General features: G+C 44.2%; 1 protein-coding gene across 1 annotated transcript in view; it reads left to right on the top strand.

The window, feature by feature from the left end:
• The window catches only part of SDC1 (syndecan 1), a 28,185-nt gene extending 9,293 nt beyond the window's left edge, over positions 1-18,892 (top strand). Inside the window, exons 2-5 of the mRNA XM_054063855.1 lie at positions 13,723-13,804; positions 14,870-15,363; positions 15,585-15,714; positions 16,608-18,892. Of these exons, the coding sequence (XP_053919830.1) occupies positions 13,723-13,804; positions 14,870-15,363; positions 15,585-15,714; positions 16,608-16,774 (873 nt within the window). The 3' untranslated portion in view covers positions 16,775-18,892. The remainder of the gene's footprint in view (positions 1-13,722; positions 13,805-14,869; positions 15,364-15,584; positions 15,715-16,607) is intronic.
• Positions 18,893-19,614: the final 722 nt, after the last annotated feature.

Below are 19,614 nucleotides of genomic sequence, written 5' to 3'. Positions count from 1 at the left end.
CGAGATCACAACTCTCTCATTGAAAACTCAGCCTTTTTGGATGTTTCTGAAGGATGAGCAACTGCAGTCACATGATAAATCCTCTGTGATCAATAAGCAAAGGTTTGTGAGGTGGATACTACAAACCTGGAGCACCAAAGTGTAGTAGCGATGGTGCTGGCAGATGCTGATGATTCAGCCTGGGCTTTTGGAATTAGCCTATAAAGTGGTCCTTCAGCATTTTGTGTTACTTTTTTAGAGATTCATTGTACTGGCCAGAGTTGGTAGTCTTGAGTAGACCCAGAATTTTATTTTATATGAAATATCTTTAACGTAGTGGTGTTTGAACAGTCTCTTACAAGTTTGATGTGTTGTTAAGTAGCACCTAGTTGTCCCAATGGTATTCCTTGCCAGAAACTTGACTAGGGGACAAGTTGTGCTAGAAATAGCTTGGTACTATAGCACTTTGCCTTGCCTTTCAATTTTTAGTACTGTTTTATGGACTTGTCTTAGTGCCTGACAGTCCATCAGAGGTGGCATTAGTGATGTTTCTTGTCTGTCCACGGTATAATGTGTAAAATGCAGAGATGTCCAAATTGCAACTTGTTTTACCGTTGTCCATATGAGGAGAGCATCTAAACTCCACATGTGGAAACATCTCCCCCTAAACTCCAGCCTCCTCAGTTGATTTGGTGACTGCTGTGAAACAAGGCTATGGGGAAGAGAGATGAAAAAGCTGAACACCCTTTTGAATGAAGGTGTGAGGTAGCTGAAACGGGTACCTGTTGCAGTGAGGCTTGTGTAACGGCTTGGATTAAAGGGAAGGGAAGATCTCTTGATTTATCCTACCTCTATAACAATTCCTAGTTCAAGGCTCCACTGTGCAGATGTAGCACCAAGTTGCAGTTGAGTGACTGTAGATCAGAATCTGTTAGTTTAATCCACTAGATGTTTGGTCAAGCAATGCCTAATCTTTATTTTTGAAATGAGTAGAACTATAGGTGACTGCAGCGCAATTACAGCAGCAGTTTTTAAAAGACTGTTTCTGATGGGAAGATTTCATTTGATGCTTCAGCTTTGAAATGATGCTTCAACACCCTCATGACTCAGCTTGGAAATACACCAGCCAGCTTCCATAATCCCATTGAGAAGTTGCATAATTTAACTGTAAACGGGGCAGTAGTAAGCAACTGCTGTCAAAACTTTGTCTTACTCGCAGGCTTGCCAACGCTTTTGTAAACCTGAGCACAGAGACCATTAGCGTCCTATGAAGAGACGCCGAGAGGCTGAGCTTTGCACCATTTTATATGGGTAGATCGCTTGCTGTGTGCTCCAGTGGTTATGAACATGAATATTTCTCAAAGGGATTTCATGCAGCCTGAACTATAGAGTCATCTAATGACCTCAGTCGGAAGGTACCCTCAAGGATCATTGAGTCCAGCTCCTGTCCCTGCATAAGACAACCCCAGCATTCACACCAGGTGTCTGAAGGCATTGTTCAAATGCTTCTTGAATCTTGTCAAATGCTTCTTGAATCTTGTCAGGCTTGGTGCTGTGACTGCTTCCCTGGGGAGCTGTTCCAGGGCTCCACCACCCTCTGGGGGAAGAACCTTTTCATAATATCCAGCCTAACCCTCCCCTGGCACATCTTCCTGTGATTCCCTTGGATCCTATCATTGGTCACTAGAGAGAAGAGATCAGTGCCTGCTCCTCCCTCTCCCCTTGTGAGGAAGCTGTAGACCTCAATGAGGTTCTGCGTTAGAGGAATTCAGTGCAATGTGGTCCAGCCTGTGCCCAAAGGCCATCTAGCCTCCTGCTGCTTATTCCAATGAGACTAGCAGTGCCCAAAACACTTACAGGCTGTTTTTCTTTGGCACCTGCATGCAGGAGCCACTAACACTGTGTGGAAGGAAGGGATGATAGTAAAAGTGCCCCTTCAAAAAGTCTTTTGGAATGGGGCAACAGGATAATCCTGATCTGAGATGTGGCTCCTGCATCTTGTGAAGATGTTTCAGTTCTTTGGTGTGTGGCCTAGTCTTGCTCATGTGAATGCATCTATTTGGCAGGGATGACTTCTGCATTACAAACCATCTTGGCTTAGCACTGTAAGATCCTGTGGATAAAACAGACCTGATATCCTCCCTTAGAGTGTAAGGAGCGACTTTATTTCTTCACGTCCATGTTGATTTACTTGAAATGGTGAGGCATAGAAGCAAACACAAGAAGTACATCTAACCATGTGTGTTAGTGTAAGACCTACCAACGCGCAGGAACTGCCCTACATTGGATTGAAACCAAAATCCAAAGCTGCTTGCATGGTCTGCATCGAGCTCAGCAACTGGCTGCTGGCTGAGACTTGCAAGTTCCTTCTTACCAGACTGACATATGACTGGTGTGAGTCTTGCTGTGCAAGAACATATTTTCTTAGAACTTCTTAGAGCTTAGTTATAGGGAGCGTGACCAAATCAGAAGGGAGCTGCTGAATGCCAACTGTTGGATCGTTTTGCTGCCCAAGTCTATCTTGCTTCTGCAGCTCTCTTGCAAAGACAAAGAACAGCATCAAGGGATCAGGTTATGGGGTGTGACCAGTCCTACCATCTGGTGTGCACATGTGAGACAGAGACTGGGATAGTGTCTGTTCAAACTAGGCAGCTCTTTCTGGATGCTTCCAGTTCCACATTGAAGAGATGATGGATCAGGGGACGTGCCTGGAAAGGGCTGTTGTTGGTGCTGTAACTAAGAAGCTGGATATGAGATTTATAATTAAATACGCACACCCCAGACATCCGTGACCTCCGAGTGCTGTATGGAAAATACAGATTGTTAGCTAAAAGGCATTTCACAAGCACTGGAGACTTCACTGTGCCTCCTTCCGGAGAAAATGTGGTCTTTACAAAAGTGATCAAGAAGCCCTTGTCTTGAATTGTTGAGTCTCAGGCTCGTTGTCATGTTACAAAGGACTTGGTGTATGGCCTGTAGGGTAGACTATGAGCAGGCAGCTGGGAAGCTAAAGAGAGTTTGATAGCAGCATGCATTATAGCTGGCAGGTGTTTCAGCCGCTAAGTTTCAACAAATAGAAAGTGATTTTTGTTGTCTTGTGCACAGGCAGTTGCTATAGGGTATATCCAGTTGCTATAGGATATATTGTCTTATAAAACCTCGAGTCTGGGCGTTTCACTGTAAATTTATATAACTAATCAGAATACCTTGTCAGCTTTTCTATTGTTGTAAGGGGACCAAATAGCCTGCTTTAGCTGATACCTTTACTACTCCTGGTTTGCAAGTTCATCTTCCTGCTGAGGTTTAAGTTACTTCCTAGCTGATAGGAACCAGAAGTACTGCCGGTAAGCCCTTAGTTTGATGATACATCAGGGCTTTTTATCTGAAACTTGGATTTTGCTGATCTAGTGTAGCACTGCAAGCAGTTTTGTCAAATTCAAAACATATTTCTATCGTTAATAGAGTGAAAATGCTCCTGTGATCCTTCAAGAAGATCTTAGGGCTTTGTCTCCTGTCTCCTTGGCATATATCGCACTAGGTAATTGCTGGAGTCTAAGGAGGAGAAGAGGGAAACTCCCAGGATTGAGATAAGAACCTTGGTCATCTCTCTAGCAATGTGCCTGGATGCTGAAGGCTGGTATACTTACTCTTGCCTGGTAATAATTCCTGGAGGCAGGATGTATTCCTGGCTGAATGCTGGCTACCCTTCCTCAGGTGAAGGAGAACAACTTTTACCCCACCCTGAGAATCAATGTGTAGTGTGGTGATGCTGTTGCTCTGATTTCTGGGAACACATCTGCTTAGATTAGAGCACTCGGACAGCTGTAGTGTTGCTTGTAGTAGTCTGCTGCCATGCAAAATCTGGCATAGGGCTTATTTGAATTGGGTAGTAGTCCACCAGCTAAGTTATATGGGATTGTCTCCAGGAAACAGTCTTCCCTAGGACCAGAGACACACGTGTTTTCCTGCTGCTCCTGAGGGGCATCGGTGATTTATAGTGTGCCACCAGCCTAATTTGAAGACTTGAGATGCCATAGATCACGTTACGCTTTCTGATCTGGGACTTCCTGAGCTGAATGTCTGAAGATTAAAATGAGCAAGTTGTGCTTCTGTGAATCCAAAGTCCTTGAGCTGCCTCTCCTCTGTCCTGATGTTGGTGTGCTGCAGGCTTGAGCTCTGTTCTGCAGGGATGACCTCAACAAGAGGAGCGTGCAGGGTTGAGCCTCTTGGCATCCTGGCATGTGGTCTGCAGCTGCATGGTGACCAGTTTGAGCTAGCAGGCCTGCTGGAGGGAGACAGTCTCAAATGGGATGAATGGAGACACTAGTTGCTTTGTAGCTCTTCCCTCAAACCCAGTCTTGGACTGCATTCATCAGTCTTGGGGCCGTAATGCTAACTGATCAGGTTTACTAGGAGCTGGGTTGTTTCTTAGCTTTATGGGGAGAGGAGACTGGCTTCTCCAACCCATGCATGCTGTCAAGGAGCAATCTGTCAGTCTCGGGCCCAATGTTGCACTTGCTGGGAAGTCTTGTGGTTCTGTAGTGAGTTTCAGTGCAGTGATAGTCGTCAGCGCTGATCCTATAAGACAGGGTGAGTGGGTGGCAAGAGATGAATCATAGAAATATTAAGGTTGAAAAAGACCTCTAAGATCATCAAATCCAAGAGCCAGCCCAACACCACCGTGCCTGCTAAACCATGTCTCAAAGTGCCGTGTCTGTACGTTTTCTGAAGCCTTCCAGGGTTGGTTACCCCATCACTTCCCTGTGCAGCCTGTTCCCATACTTCACCGCTCTTTCAGTAAATAATTTTTTCCTAATATCCGATTGAAACCTCTCCTGGTGCAACTTCAGGCCATTTCCTCTTGTTCTATTGCTTAGTACTTGGGAGAAGAGGCCAGCACGCACTTCACTACACCCTCCTTTCAGGTAGTTATAGAGAGCAATAAGGGCTCCCCTCAGCCTCCTTTCCCCCAGACTAAACAACCCCAGGTCCCTCAGCTGCTCCTCTTAAGACTTGTTCTCCAGACCCTTCACCAGCTCTGTTCCCCTTCTCTGGACACACTCCAGCACCTCAATTTCCTTCTTGTACTGAAGGGCCCAAAACTGAACACAGCATTTGAGATGGATCAAAGAATGGAATTTGCACCTAGGTGCAAGTGAGACTGTTTGTTCATGGCAACAGACATCAACACATGATGGGAATAATTGGCTAAGGATAAGGACTGGTTTTGCTGGGACTGCTGTTGGAGACATAAGGTCAATGTGGTTTTATGTGTTGGAGGGCAACACTACAAAGTTCAGTCTCCGTTTAAGGGGCTAGAACTGCCGATGCCTTCTCTGAGGTGAGTTGCTCAACTTCACCTGCCCGGACTCCACACCAGGGGCTGTGTGTATGCTGCGATAGTTCTACCTGTTGCAAATTAGCCATGTCAGAATAGGTGGTAGCCAGGGGTGCGTGGCTGTGCTACTGCTGGGGAAGGCAAAGAGGGACCTTGGATCCTGTCACTTTTAATGTCTTCTTCCATCAAAAGGGTCATGTTTATCTGTGTTGCAGCTACTAGTATGTGTGAGTAGTGCATTTCGGACTACTAGAGTCATTTGCTGGATGTGTTTCTGCTTTGTAAAGATTTTCTGACCTGCTGCATACTCCCTTCTTAATCTTATTTTGTCACGGTTCCCGGTACAGGGCAGCCCTACCACTGGCTGAAACGGAGCAATTCCCCGTCTGTGCTTTCCTAAACAAGCAGATGGACTGGCTGCTGCTCTAAGACTGAATCTTCTCTGCTGGTTTTGCCACCCTAGAAAGTAAGACGCGCTGGTGACTTGAAGTCAGAGGGTTTTAAGACAAGTTAGTTTTGTTTGGTGTCAGCTTAGGCAGCTCTCTGCTCATCTCTCAAGCCAGCTGAAACGGATTGAAATGCATTCCCTAGGCTGAACTGGAGCTGTTAGCTGTGTTGGTCTCACTGAGCTGCGCTGACTTTACACAGCTCTCTGAGGCTGTATGTTGACCGTGACTTTCTTGTGCTGTCTGAAGAAGGGAATGCCTGAACTATCGAGTGTGTTGAAGAGCTGCAGGGAGGGCTTTTTAACGAAAAGCAGGTATAGCATAAAACTGAACTGGCTGCTTCTCATGAGATTAGCTGCAGAGAAAAGAGAAATTAAACTGTATCTTCAAAACACGGGCTGCCTTCAATGTGGGAGACAAAAGGTACCTCACTTTTGGCCATATTGTGACAACTCGCAGCAGCCACTGATACAGAGTTAAGCTGAGTGATTGTTGGGAGCCACATCTGTGGATGGGTTGATCTGCCGGTGAGATTCAGTCTTTGGCCTGGGCTATATTGCATGGGTGGAAGGAGCAGGTTGGCATGACTGAAAGCAGCTTGTTTGATATATCCTCCAGGTGAAAAAGCAGGAGCACAGGCTCTTCACTCACTTCTCTGTATTACCAAAGGACTGATCAGGCTTCTAGTGGTGGTGGCTGAGAGGGAACTGGGAGGCAGCTTGGTTCTTCTGCATCAGGATTGATGTGGTGCTCTGTATGGTCCTAGCGGAGCGTGCAAGCGATGTGTTCTCACTGCTGCTGTATGTGCTGCCTGGCCACAAGCTTCCCTGGCTGTGGTGTCCACAAACCTGTTGAACTCTAGCTACCTCTGGCTCTTCTCAACCCTCTCTGCTGAAAGGGTGCGCAGTATACTCCTTGTCCAGTACAAAAAGTGCAGTCGTACCAGACCTCCTGTAAAGCTCTGGTGGCTCAAGACAAAAGCAGTACTACTGCTTTTCTAAATAAGCCATTTCTCTAGCCTTTGCTGCTGCGTTTCGGAGATGAAGGGGGATTTAAAAGCACTGTTGTCAGGCTTAGAAACAAACATCCATCATGAACGATGGATACTCTCCCTACAGCCCTTCTCCTCACTCCTTTCTATATAACCTTGTGCAGCCCATTGGGTCAGACTGAGGGTGGTGATGTGCATTTCCACAGTGCGTGGCAGTGGCAGGGTATTTTACCACCCCTCTGCTCCAGGGTAGGTGAATGTGTGTCAGCATCCCAGGAACCTAGGCTGTGATTCTCTATGCTGCCGTGCTCTGTTCTGTGCCAAGATAAACACTTGTGCATTCATGCGCTGAGCTGGATTGGTGAACTGGTCCTGCTGGAAAATTCTTTGCATGATGTTTTCTCCTCTCTCTCTTTTTTGTTTTGGTGGTTTTTTTTTTTGTTTAACCAGACCAGTTCCCTGATCTGGTTTACCATGAGACTGCGCAAACAGCTCTGCAGGGGATGGTCCACAAAGCATGAAGTGGCAGGGTCTTGTGGGAGCTTGTAGTTTAAAGGGCTCTGCTGCAGCGTGAAACCCAAGCTGATGGTGACGGACTGGTTCATTTTCGCTCTTCGCATGTGTTGATTGCTGTGTTTCAGCCCTACTTAATTTAAAAAGTTGCTCTGTCACAGTATGGAGAAGATGTGATGCTGATTGGGCAGAAGTCTGGTTCTTACCAGATGAGCCTCTAGAAATACCAGGACTGTAGCTGCTGTGCACAAGTTGTAGCTGGATGCTCTTCCTCCTTGGCCACCACATCTTGTTCAAAGGATGAGCGTGTGCTGCAGCTGTGGCCACAAAACTTCACAGAAAAGGGAGTTCAAAGCCTAGTGGATGGTGGGCAGAGTTTACAGTCTACTCTGGTCTGCCTGTAGCGGAGTAGATCCTAAAAGCTCTCGTCCTGCTTTGGATAGGCGTTGGAAGATATTTCACTGCCTGGAGAGCCAAGTGCCAAGAGCTGGCTACTGTGTGATGATCAGCTGGTTCACCCTTCAAACGAAAGAAACTGCCATCGCAGCTAGGTTCTCTCCCTCACTCATAGTCCCCTTCTCAAGTCACCAGCCAGAAATAGAAGAGTGGGCCAGTAAGAACTCAATTAACCAAGATTTTCCAGATTTCTTTATGCTAATCATGATCTGATAGAGAAGCAGCCAAATTAACTGGCATACTTAACCTCTTACTGCAAAAACAGTGCTTAACTTGCAGAGCAGAAGAGCATCCTTTACTTCCCACTTGATTCCGTTTGGAAAGCGCACCCTGTGTGCCACTAACCAGCCTTACTCCAGTTGACCTAAACTGATGAATGGAAGGTTGGGGATACTGAAGCTTCTTGGTGCACAGCAAAAGCTCGTTGAGGGAGAGGGGAAATGACACCATCTGAAATAGTAGTGAACAGGTACGGTTGGACTTGATGATCTCAAAGGTCTTTTCCAACCTGGTGATTCTATGAAATAGGAAAGGCAGATAGTTGTGATGCTTTGAACAGCCTTGATTGGAACACCAGCCAGGGAAAAAAGAGCTCCCTAAATCTAGGCTATCCAATCCATAGGCTGTTTGTGGGATGGTTTGTAGCTGTCTTTCTGATCTTTACTCTGTGCTGTTAGGCTCTATCTTTGGCTGTTCTAGGAAGAGAACCGCTTCATTAACCTGCACGGGGGTCACCAGGCAGCACCGGTGCTTATCTTGAGCAGTGGAGTAAAGAGAAACAACTGGAAGAGTATTTAGCTGAGATGGTGCCACGTTGCTACTGACCCCTGATGTAGCAGACTTGCACACAAGCTTTACTTCTGACTTGATACATAAAAGCATCAGTTCTGTTTCAGCTACTCCAGTATTTATGGCTGTTAAAATTGAAGGTATGCATGGTCAACTTAGTGTTAGCGGTCTCTGTGCCTGCAGAAGGAGGGGGATAAGTGAGGATGCTGGTGTTTTGTTTGGGTTTTCTTCCTCCCTTAACCATTTAAGCTGTTGGAAAACCATAGGCAGCTAGGACTGCTGGAGTTAATCATGGCTGGGCTATTAACTGCAGAATATCAATGTTTAACAAAGCTAAAATTTCTTTCAGCAGGTGGTTCTGTCTTCCCACACACTAATATCAATATTTTGAGGTTAGAAGCTGTTCAGGCTGCTCTGCCTCAGACAGCATTTCTGTCAGAGGGAGTAGCTCTGCTCTTCAGTACATAGAAAAAGGTGAAAGACAAACCTTTCTGTTTTTAGAGCTGTTCAAATCCTTGTGAAAGTCATTTTCTAGACGCTCCAATGTCATATTTAGTAGGCAAAGCAGAGAGCAAATGTCCGTCTTGTTCTTATATGTCTCTCTGAACAAAAGCAAGCCACCGATTTTACTTCCCATAAAGCTGCCAGATTTTGCAGGATGGTCAGGGAGGTGTTTGAGGTGGGAGAGCTCATTACACCTCATTCCTTTTTAGCTCAGTAAGAAGTTTTTATTAGGAGAAACGGATGTGCAAATGTAACAGCATTGTTCAGGTAATGGAGGATTTCAAGTGTTTTTGACACTGCTGTAAGAGGCTGATCACTAACTAGGATTAATAAGAGTGGCATACAAATCATCCTTAATCTAGTTTAGGGCATGTAGCAGCTTGTGGCAAAGCCGGTGTTTTTGCTTACCTCAGAGAGCAATTTGGAAAGAAATGTTGCTTCCTTTTACACATATCATGGCTCGAAATTAAAGAAATGTGCTTCCCAGTTTGGACAGGGTGAGATCAACTAATAAACTAAAAGTCGCCTGTTCTTCATGAGAGAGTACTTCAGATCTGTGCTCTAGCAGAAAGGAGCTCTATGTCAGCTGGTGGAATAAAGATTCATGTATTGAGTTTGCAACCGAGATGAAGACTGAAGGATTAATTTGAAATTATGCCTTTAAGAAAAAAAATGAAACCTAGAGTATGTCAGACTTCAAGAGCCAATAATATTGCTAATGAGTTGTGAAAGTCTGGCCCATTCTTGATTAAAATTGAAGATGCCACTAAGCAGCTTTCTGGTTGTCCCAGCAGAACTGAATAGCTATTGTTCTGCAACAATACAGTGCTTGGCAAGAGCAGAGGCTAACAGCCTCCTCAGGGTTTCCTCTAAACAGGCTGCTTTGATACATGGGGAAGGGAGTCTTCCACTGGTTAATGCGTATCAAAAATGCTCTTAAAAATGTTACCCATTGCATGCAACCGAATTCAGTGGCGCCAAATCAAAAGGGTGAGGCAAGTATTTCTAACCAGTTGTCTGAGCTGCTAGAAAAAAAATATGAGCTTGTCAAATGGTAAAAAACCAACATGTAGCTGCAGTATAAGAATGTAATGTTATTTTTGGTAGAATACATGAGACAGCATGAGAGATCCATCAAAGAATCCATAGTCTGGACTTAAATGTGTTCACACCACCTTTCTGGCATCAATTATCATGTGAATGGTCTGCAAATAGTCTCAGTGGATTGCAAAATAAACTGGATGATGATGGAAGTAACTTCTAAAAGCACGTCCACATTAGCTGATTACATCTAACAGTGTGATACTAAAATTTTGAGCTGAAGTTGTTGGCAGAGCAATCTTGCTTTAAGCTGGAATTTATTTTCAGCTCTTTCATACGATAGCACGACCTGGTGATTCAGTCTATGTTCTGAGCCCCTAATCCTCTTTGCCCCCTCAAAACCTTTCTCATTGGTGTAACTCGGCTGCAATAAAAGGTCATGGTAAAGCCTTGGCCATGAGGCGTTTTCTGTCTGAACAGCACGGTCTGTCTCCCTGATGCAAACCCAAATAAGTTCAATCCCTTCCGATGCTGTCCTGAGTCGGTGTTTTATATTGACCTTGCTGTGCCTGAAATCCTTCAGCAGCAGATCATTGTAAAAATGCGACCTTTCTGCAGGACTTGTATTTTGTGGAGAGGTTACTGCTTTTCATGCCTACTGAAGCTGTAGCCTGTGGAGCGAGAAGTCCAGTCTTTATGTAACCGTGCACTTATATAAATTAGGCAAATGTTCCTTATGGCTCATATTTCATGAAGTTGGATGATGTCATGAAGTTGTATAACTTCATGGATATTCTGCACTGGTATCCACATGTGCATAATCATATACTTGAGTATTTAGGGCAAAGAAAGTCCCTCTCAGATCCCTAAACTACCTATTTAGAAGATGTTGCAACTCCAAGAGGAGTAGCCTGGGATAGGAACCTTTGGGACAACTAGGTAGAAGGACACATTCAGCGCAACTTCATTCTGTTCTCATCTAAAGCTCTGGAAAGCAGACTTTATTAATCCTGAATCACACTTTCTATTAGTCTCTTGAAGTGCAGTAGCCAACCTCGGGGGACAGGACCTGGTCTGAGTTCGCCCTCATGTTTGCAGGGCAGCTGCTGAGCAGGACGTGGGCAACTCTACACTGGAACAGCATGGGTCTCTATTGGTTTAGACTGGGCTGTACTGGACTTTCCTCCCTGAGGAGCCCCTAGCTATCCCTGCTAAGATACAGAAATCAAACCAGGATTCAAACAAGTATGTGACAAAGACTGTGGAGGAGCAGAACTTGTATCAGTCTGGGAAGAGGCTAAAAGCTCAAGGATTGCCCTTTCAAGTCCTGACAGTCTGTGGTCCTTTCAGGCGTGTTGCTAAGGTCTGCAGGCCATCAAATCTGTCCAGGTGTTCTTGGAAACCCTGGATGAGCTACAACTGTAGATTCAGATTTAGAGGGAAGTTAGTCTTAATTCATGATAAAGGTATATAGTGACATGTCTTAAACTGTATTGGCAGTGCCTTTCTTGGGTAAAAAGCTGGAGAGATTACTTTCTTAACTGCTCCAGGGTAGAGTCTTCCCACTGGGAGGAGAATGCACCCCTCCTTTTGCAATGCATCCCTGTTTGCACTCAAAACTGGGCTGCGTACGAGAACAAAGGACTGCGCTGCCACTGCTCCTGCAAGAAAGGAGGGAGAAAAATGGTCAATCATCAATCAAAATTGTGCAGTTTCTGAAGTCAGGCTTCACTTCTTGAACATACTGGAAAAGGGAGCAGAGTTTGGGAAGCCTGGCAGTTCTCTCCATATTCTTTCTGCACCGACAATCTGTACTCTTTAATATTTGAAGTGCAGCAAGATCAGCTTGCGTGAATCACTGACCTTTGACACAAGAAGAAAAACATACAGGAAGTACTTATCTGACCTACTTTCCGTGGATGAGTGGAAAAGCACAGTGCAAACAAGCAGGGACAAACCTAAAAATCCAAATTACCTCCTGATGTGCAGCTGAACAAAAAAAATTGAAGGGCAATTTCTTCTTAGAAATCATTCTAAAATACGCCCGCAGAAAGTTGAGGAAAAGTGGTTTGTTTTGTTTTGGGTTTGGTTTTTTTTTTTGCCCAGTAGAGAGAGGACATGCTAAAAAGTTTAATGTCTATACAAGGTTTTTTTGTTCTTAGATTTTGTTATTTAAGAAAAAAGCAATCTAACTACACCAATCACTGAGAAGGGGTAAGATCAGGGGCTGTATAGGTTGGTAGCAGCTTACATACTTTGTCCTCAAAGTGATGGGCTAATTAACCACCTTGGGAACTAGCTGTTCTATGGAATTGTGTGGAAATGGATAAGATGTTAAGGACAGATGAGAAAACTGAATAAACCTGACATCTTAGAAGAGTGAAAAGGAGATAAAGCCAACAAATACAGCCATGTGGGTAATAAAGTGACAATGAGAGCGCTGTATTACTTTGACAGATGGCACTTGTGCTGGCTAACTTCTTCCCAGGATGAAAATGAGTGTTATGGTTATTTTTAAGTGACATTGTGTTAATGCAAGCTAGAGAAATACACTGGGCCTGGATGCAAAGTTGGCAGGAATGTATGTTCCTTTTACATAACAAAATGAAGTTTCACACTCCCGATAAAACCATGATCAGCTTGGATGATGCAGTGCGATCCTAAACTTGCAGATGGAACAGTGCTGGGAAGGGGCCACAAGGGCATCTTGAGGATGGCACAGAAGTCAGAATTCTGGAAAACAGGGAATTGTAGTTGTTTGGGGAAAGATGACATTCAGAATAGTGATTTGTAGGATTTTGGTTTGAAATCTGAGAAGGGAGAATGACTGGGTTAGGTAATGGTCGCCCTGCAGAAATAAACCTGAGTCATGCAGAGTGGAGCATGTTGTACTGATAATAACAGTAAGCGTATGCAGCAGAGTCCAACAAGATGCATGAAGTAATCGCTCTGCTTTATTTAGTATTGTCATCTATGGATGTGTTGAACAGCTTTGAATGTTGTGTGTTATGACAAACAGCTGCAGTGGAACAGGCATTTAGCCTGTGCTGATTAGTGTACTCCTTGAAGCATAAATAGAGGAAGCTCAGGATTGAATTCTCCTGCATGGAAGGCTGGCTTATATCTTAGGACTTAGTCTGAGAGCCCACACTTATTAAAAGGGCATCTCATTCTCCTTCCAGTTACACGCTGTGGTTTTAGATATGTGAACAGTGGTGGAAGGGCTCGAAAAAGGCAGAGAAGCTACACTGCTTTGTTTCCCCTCCCTTTCTGCTGCTTAGAAGTAATGCAGTAATTCACAGGTGAAATATAGTCATGGACAGTCAGGAGCTGAATCAGAATGGTTATGTGTGTAAGGACTGAGCGTCGGCTGCCGCTAGGATGCAGCTCTCAATGGATGCCTTGCTTTCTTCTTTTCCAAAGCACATGCAGCCTGGAAGCAGCACAGAGAAGGGAGACAGCAGGGACTGACTTTTCCAACACCAAACAGACTAACCAGAACTATCCTTTTGGAGAGGGGGGTGGAGTGAAGGCAGATGAAAATGCAATCCAAACAAAGGAAGTTTGTATAACCTTCAGAAGCCCTTGAAGGACTCCGCACAAGCAACATGATAACTTTTAAGTAATCTCATCACTAACACACCTTTTCCCCCTTCTTTTTAAAGCAAACCACAAATCTGAACCTTCCTCCTGAAGATCTCGATTCCTCTGGTGATGATGACGATGCATTCTCAGGTTCAGGTGCAGGTGAGTTATTGCCATTTGTACTGTTAATGCTTGATCCTTCCAGAATGTGGCAACTGAGATCTTGATAAGCATCCACACTCAAAGATGGGGAGGGAAGAATCGCACAACCCCATCCCCCCCCCCCAGAGTATGAGAGTTAGGAACAGAGAAAGAACCTGGTCTATTCATCTTGTATTGCTTCAGATACTAACAATTAGCAGACAATGAGTTGGGGGAGACTGAAATGGAGCAGAAGCAGATATACTCCATGTCGCTGCTAATACAAGATCCTGTGTGAAGAATGGCATGAAACTGGAGTGATTCTTTACTCATGAGGAAAAGAGACTGTTCAAAGGGCCTTTGTCCTTTCTTTTGAGCTAGTAGGAGACGCTATTAGAGGGCGTGTAAATCGCAGCCTGCCAATGTACATCAAGTGCAAGTTTTATCTGTCATCAGATGTGCAAGTTCCCGTGGGCTGTGATTTTTTTAAAAAAGTGGAATAAAGGGGATTTAAGGTGGGGAAAAAGTCTATTGGAATGATTACTAATCTGCATGAGAGACCTTTGGGGTTCAGTGCTGAAGTCAAGGAGATGGTACTGAGAAAAGAGCAAGTTATGGAAAGCAAAAACATGGTATCCTGCTTCCTTCCAGCCACATGCTTGTATTTTAGGTTGAATTCTGCAGGAATAAGACCCTGAAATCAGTGCCAAATATGTCAGTGACTAAAGGTGTTGAGTATATGTGTGGCTGCTCTGAGTCATATAGAGAACACTTATGGGAAAAGAGTTGGATAACCACCCTGAGCAACCCGTGTACTGAAGACAGACTTCCCCCTTGTGTACCTGTCCACAGACTAGCATTTTATGCCTTGGAGAGAGGCAGATGAGTAAAGAAGTATTGCTGAATGGTGCATTGGTCTATCCCTTCCTTATTCCACCGAAAAGGATAAAGAATTACAAACTGAACAGCTGGTGTTGCAAAAATTGGCTGTGCAGTGTAGGTGTCCTCCTTAGGCCGGCATCCTGAAAATACTTAGTACTAATGAGTCTCTAAACTGGCCAAAGATAATATTTTTTTGGTTTGCAGGTCCCCTGACTGACCAGCTTCACGTCTGGAAAATCCCAGGAGAACCAAATAATTCCTCATTATTGGCAACACCAATGAATTTCAATGAACAGCCATTTCCTGGGACCGAGAGCCGAACTGAAAAGGAAGTAATATCTCCTTCTGTAACTAGTAGTATAGCGACAGAGGAGCCAGTTGTAGCCGTAAAGGACGAAGGATCCATCCTGGGCACACCTGATGAGAAGCCAGCAAATGATGTGGTTGCAACAACAACGAGAAGCCCCACTACGCACTTTCCTTCAGTGGTTCATGTAACTCCTTCAGATGTTTCGGGCACAGTCCATGAGCTGGAACCTAAAATGCCGAGCTCTGATGTGCCTGTCACTGAAGATGTGCCTGAGCCCCGCTCTACCACCCATCATGAGGGAGACGTCACTGCTGCCCCTACAACAACAGCTCCAAAGGATGTTGTTCCTACACAGGAGGAGGTTTCTGAAGATGGCTCTGGAGACCCGGTGAGGACTAATAGCTTTGACACCCTTTTCAGGAAGTTGGCTTTTAGTAGTATGTAGTAAGTTGATTTTGCAGGAAAGGGTGCTAATTTGTCAAAAGCAGTGATTGATTTAATAATTTATATTGGTGGAGGCGTTTAAGTGAGAAAAAGAAAAGCTATGGAAAGTCTCCAGTAACAGACATGATGAGAAACATGAATAACCTGCCTTGTATGTCCCAACAGGGAGACTTCATATTGACTAAAGAGGAGGATTTGGCCCCCACCCAGAACTCAGAAGTACTGGCCGACTCTGGGAGGAATGCCAAAGCAGCGGGAGCCTCGGGAATTATGGACAGAAAAGAAGTTCTTGGAGGTACCTGATGTTCTGGATTTCTAGTTGGTAAAAGCAGACTCTAGTAGGAATCTCCTAGGCAGCAGAAGCTGTCCTTCTGCAAGTACATCTCTGAGCATGAAAGCCAACCTTTTATGTTAGAACTCTGAAATAAGGGTTGTGGATTCATAGAATCATAGAATAGTTTGGATTGGAAGGGACCTTAAAGATCTTCCAGTTCCAACCCCTGTGCCATGGGCAGGGACATCCCACTGGATCAGGCTGCCCAAGGCCCATCCAACCTGGCCCTGAACACCTCCAGGGATGGGGCAGCCACAGCTTCCCTGGGCAACCTGGGCCAGTGCCTCACCACTCTCATGGTGAAGAAATTCTTTCTAATGTCTAATCTAAATCTGCCCCTCTCCAGTTTGTACCCGTTCCCCCTCACCCTAATTCATGAATGAATTAATCATTCTGTGTTGTCAAAACAAATATTGTTTCACAATAAAACAAATAAAACAAATTTGTCAAAACAACAAATATTGTTGGGGGCAAATGTTAATCTGCTGATAGCAAAGCAGCCATCGCTAGTTATCTGGAATTTTATGTTTAAACCTATTCTTTTGCTCCTCTCAAAAATCACAGTAAAACTGCTCTAATGCTGCCTGGGTCAACTTCCGAGAGTTGAATAACATAGCCTTGCATGGTTTGCAGAGTGGCCCAGGGGGGGATCTGCTTCTCTAGGATTGCCTGAGGTAGATGAGCAGGCTCTTGGGAATGGCAGGGGGACCGGTTTGGGCAAAAGGGCAAATTGCTTTCTGGAAGTCATGAAGCCGGGGGAGTCCACAGTAAGGAACAATCTGGAACTTACAGTCATACTAGCATTTTCTGGTGTGGTGTCTAGAGTAATTTGTGTTTTTTTTTCCCCCTTCTAGGTGTTATTGCTGGAGGACTGGTAGGCTTGGTGTTCGCAGTGTTTCTAGTTGCATTTATGCTGTACAGAATGAAGAAAAAAGACGAAGGCAGCTATTCACTGGATGAACCAAAACAGTCTAATGGAGGATACCAAAAACCACACAAACAAGAAGAATTCTATGCATAAACACTGATCTTCAGGACACATCTTCTTATTCCATCTTTTTTGGACACCTCTCCCTGCACGTGGACCTCCTCGTGTGCTTTGCATTTAAACTTAAGCCATATGATCATTGGGTTATTTGCCCCTACCACTTTGCCACTGGAAATTTTATAACTACAAAATAGATCTGGATTCATTGAACATTCCCCGCTTTCTTGCACAACTGTTTTTTTATTTTATGTTTGTTTTTTTTTAAACAGAAGTGGGACTGCAAGTTCCTAAACTCACTTTGGTTTATCTAAAGACTGCTGGGGCAGGCGGTGGGGAGAAGGTAAGGGAGCACTGTGTGTATAAACCTCTTGATATTTAGGGAACGGGCTAGCAAGAATAAACAATTGTCAGTGCTCAAATTCTGTATAGCAGGGGTTCTTCCTATTTAACTCATAGATGTGTTATAAGTGTAACAAATGGCTGTGCTGGGCAGACGTTTGGTACACTGAAATCCTCTAGCTCTTTCTAACTGCCTATTTGGAGCACTTAATGCCTGTGAAACATCAAGCTGAGCATGATTTTTACTGAAAAGAGGTGAGGAGGGCAGGGGAAGCAATTGATTGTCACATGGCTTAAAATAACTTATATTTCAGAGTCATTATCCCAGACTAGGAACCAGATCCTAACCAGTTGGTGCATATGCTAATATACAAAACAAATCCCAAAGACCTCAAAACTGGAGAGTTCATTTTACCAGTAGCGTTGGACTGTCCCACTACCCTCTTGATCTTTCTAGGCTTAGGTAAGAAATAGGTTTTTCTAAGCAGTTTTATCTCAGACATTCCGTCTTTTTGGGTGCCAAATCTAGGCTGGGCTGTCATGCTGCAAATACTCTTGAACCCGCGCTACTGTGTAGTCGCGAGGTGACTGATTGTGTGTTGTAGCACCTACCTCTCTGTGCGCTGTTTACGGTGGCTGTCTCGGAACGAGGACTGTCATCTACGCCACAGAATAACTTGGCACACAGGGATGGGAAGGTAAAAAGCAGCATATCGTGACTTCGCGGCTAAGGAGTAGAGGGACATAGCATCTGAAACGAGCCTGATGAAGGCTAAGTGTAGATGGCCTTAAACGTATACAACAGTTAGCATGCTTGAGTCTCACGATTCGAACGGTGGTTCAGAAGCTGTTCCTGCACTTTGGAGAGAAGCAACTCCAGGTGTGTTAGACTAATAAAGGCTGGAAAGCACCTCTAGAGGAAAGTCCGTATGCCTTGAAGCTGTTGGTGGTCAGTGTCCTGTCAGATGCGAGGCACTGAGGTGTCATTGAGGATCTGGAGTTCACTAGAGTATCTCAAACCGAGTGAGAAGAAAAGTGTGGTGTTCTGCACAAGCCTTACTTCTGCTCTGCCTTTGGTTAGCTTCTTGCAAGTTCAGTTCCTCATCGCTCAGTGCAGGAGGTATGGGGTGGTTGGAGGAGTGTTTACAACTGATGTAAATATTTGTACTGTTGAGCCAGAGGGAATGACTGGAGAATATTGGAAAACGTTGCAACAATTGGTACAAATGTTGCACATTAACAGTAAAACTTAAAAACCTGTGTAATTTAAATGAAGTATGAAACACTCCTGAGCTGCTATGCAGCTACAATTGGTGCCTTCTCTGCAAACCCAATATATAAAAAAAACTACTTCTTAATACCAAACTCTTCTTTATGCACAAGTTTTCCTTGTGCATGATGTGTAGCTGGCTGTTTTTTAACTAAAGCTGCAAAGTCCATTATGTCTCTCTTTTTTTTCTCTCCTGGATGAATTTTTTTAGGTTAATGCGATGACCAGATGGTGTTAATTTCAGCTGTAATTCTTTGCTTTGTATAGGAATGTAGAAATGTTGTTTGATAGGTTTTATCTATGAAAAGGTTCTTGTAAAGCACAGGAAGATAAAGTGGTGAACTTCAGTTGTACCTCACAACCTTGCTAGGGGGAAAGGAAAAAAACTGTATATTTTGGTAGTCTAAACTGACAGTTTGTGAAAAAAAAACATGACATTCTGTGTTATTTAAGTGGTACAAATGAAATATAAGTTCTAATGAAGATGCAACATTTGGTTATCTGTATGCCATGTAAAGGTATACCGCAATAAATGGCATTTTGGCAAGAATGGGTCTGATCTGTGAATGTTGCTCTATGCATAATACTTTACCAAATGAAAATGGTTTTCAAGACTGCCCAAGTCTTTAAGGAATTTGGATTCCAAGTATGAAATATGAATTTTGATGCTAAACATATGGAGGCTCAGCTAAGAATTGAAGGGTATAAGTGTGGCCTGCTTTCCTCATACCCTGCCATGGATGTCCGGGTTGCGGTGAGTTGCTCTGCACTGATGCAGTGGTGTGAGATATGAACCGGCTGTAGTGGGGACTTGAATGAAAACTCTGTTAGAGCCCTGCAGCATGTCATGCTCATTCTGAGATCTCTTCTTGCTTGTGCGTTATGTCACCATCTCCAAAAAGGTGAGAAAAAGTTGTAAGTCTTTCACAGGTCTCCCTCTTGCTGCCTATTTTCCAGGAGTCTGAGAGCAGGGAGGGCTGCAGGAGGGGCAGCTGCAAGTCTTTCTATTAAAATGTGCTTCCCAAGACCAATTTGGAGATTGTATCTCCAAAAAGGGCAAATAGAGCCGGCCTGTCCTCTATATTCTGTTGTACAACTTCAGTTACACTACGGTCCTGTGCCTTGTTTGGGAAGAGACGGAGCAAAACAGAAATAGAGGAAAATGTCCTTCATAAAACAAGGAAATGAAATGCTGCTGCCTCTCTGAGTGGATCTGATTGCAGCTTATACACTTATTTCCTTTTACAAGGCTTTGAGCTGTAAG

The sequence above is a fragment of the Cuculus canorus genome, chromosome 3 (genome assembly GCF_017976375.1).
Source record: "Cuculus canorus isolate bCucCan1 chromosome 3, bCucCan1.pri, whole genome shotgun sequence".
Taxonomy (NCBI): Eukaryota; Metazoa; Chordata; class Aves; order Cuculiformes; family Cuculidae; genus Cuculus; species Cuculus canorus.
This window is presented reverse-complemented; position numbering and strand designations above follow the sequence as displayed.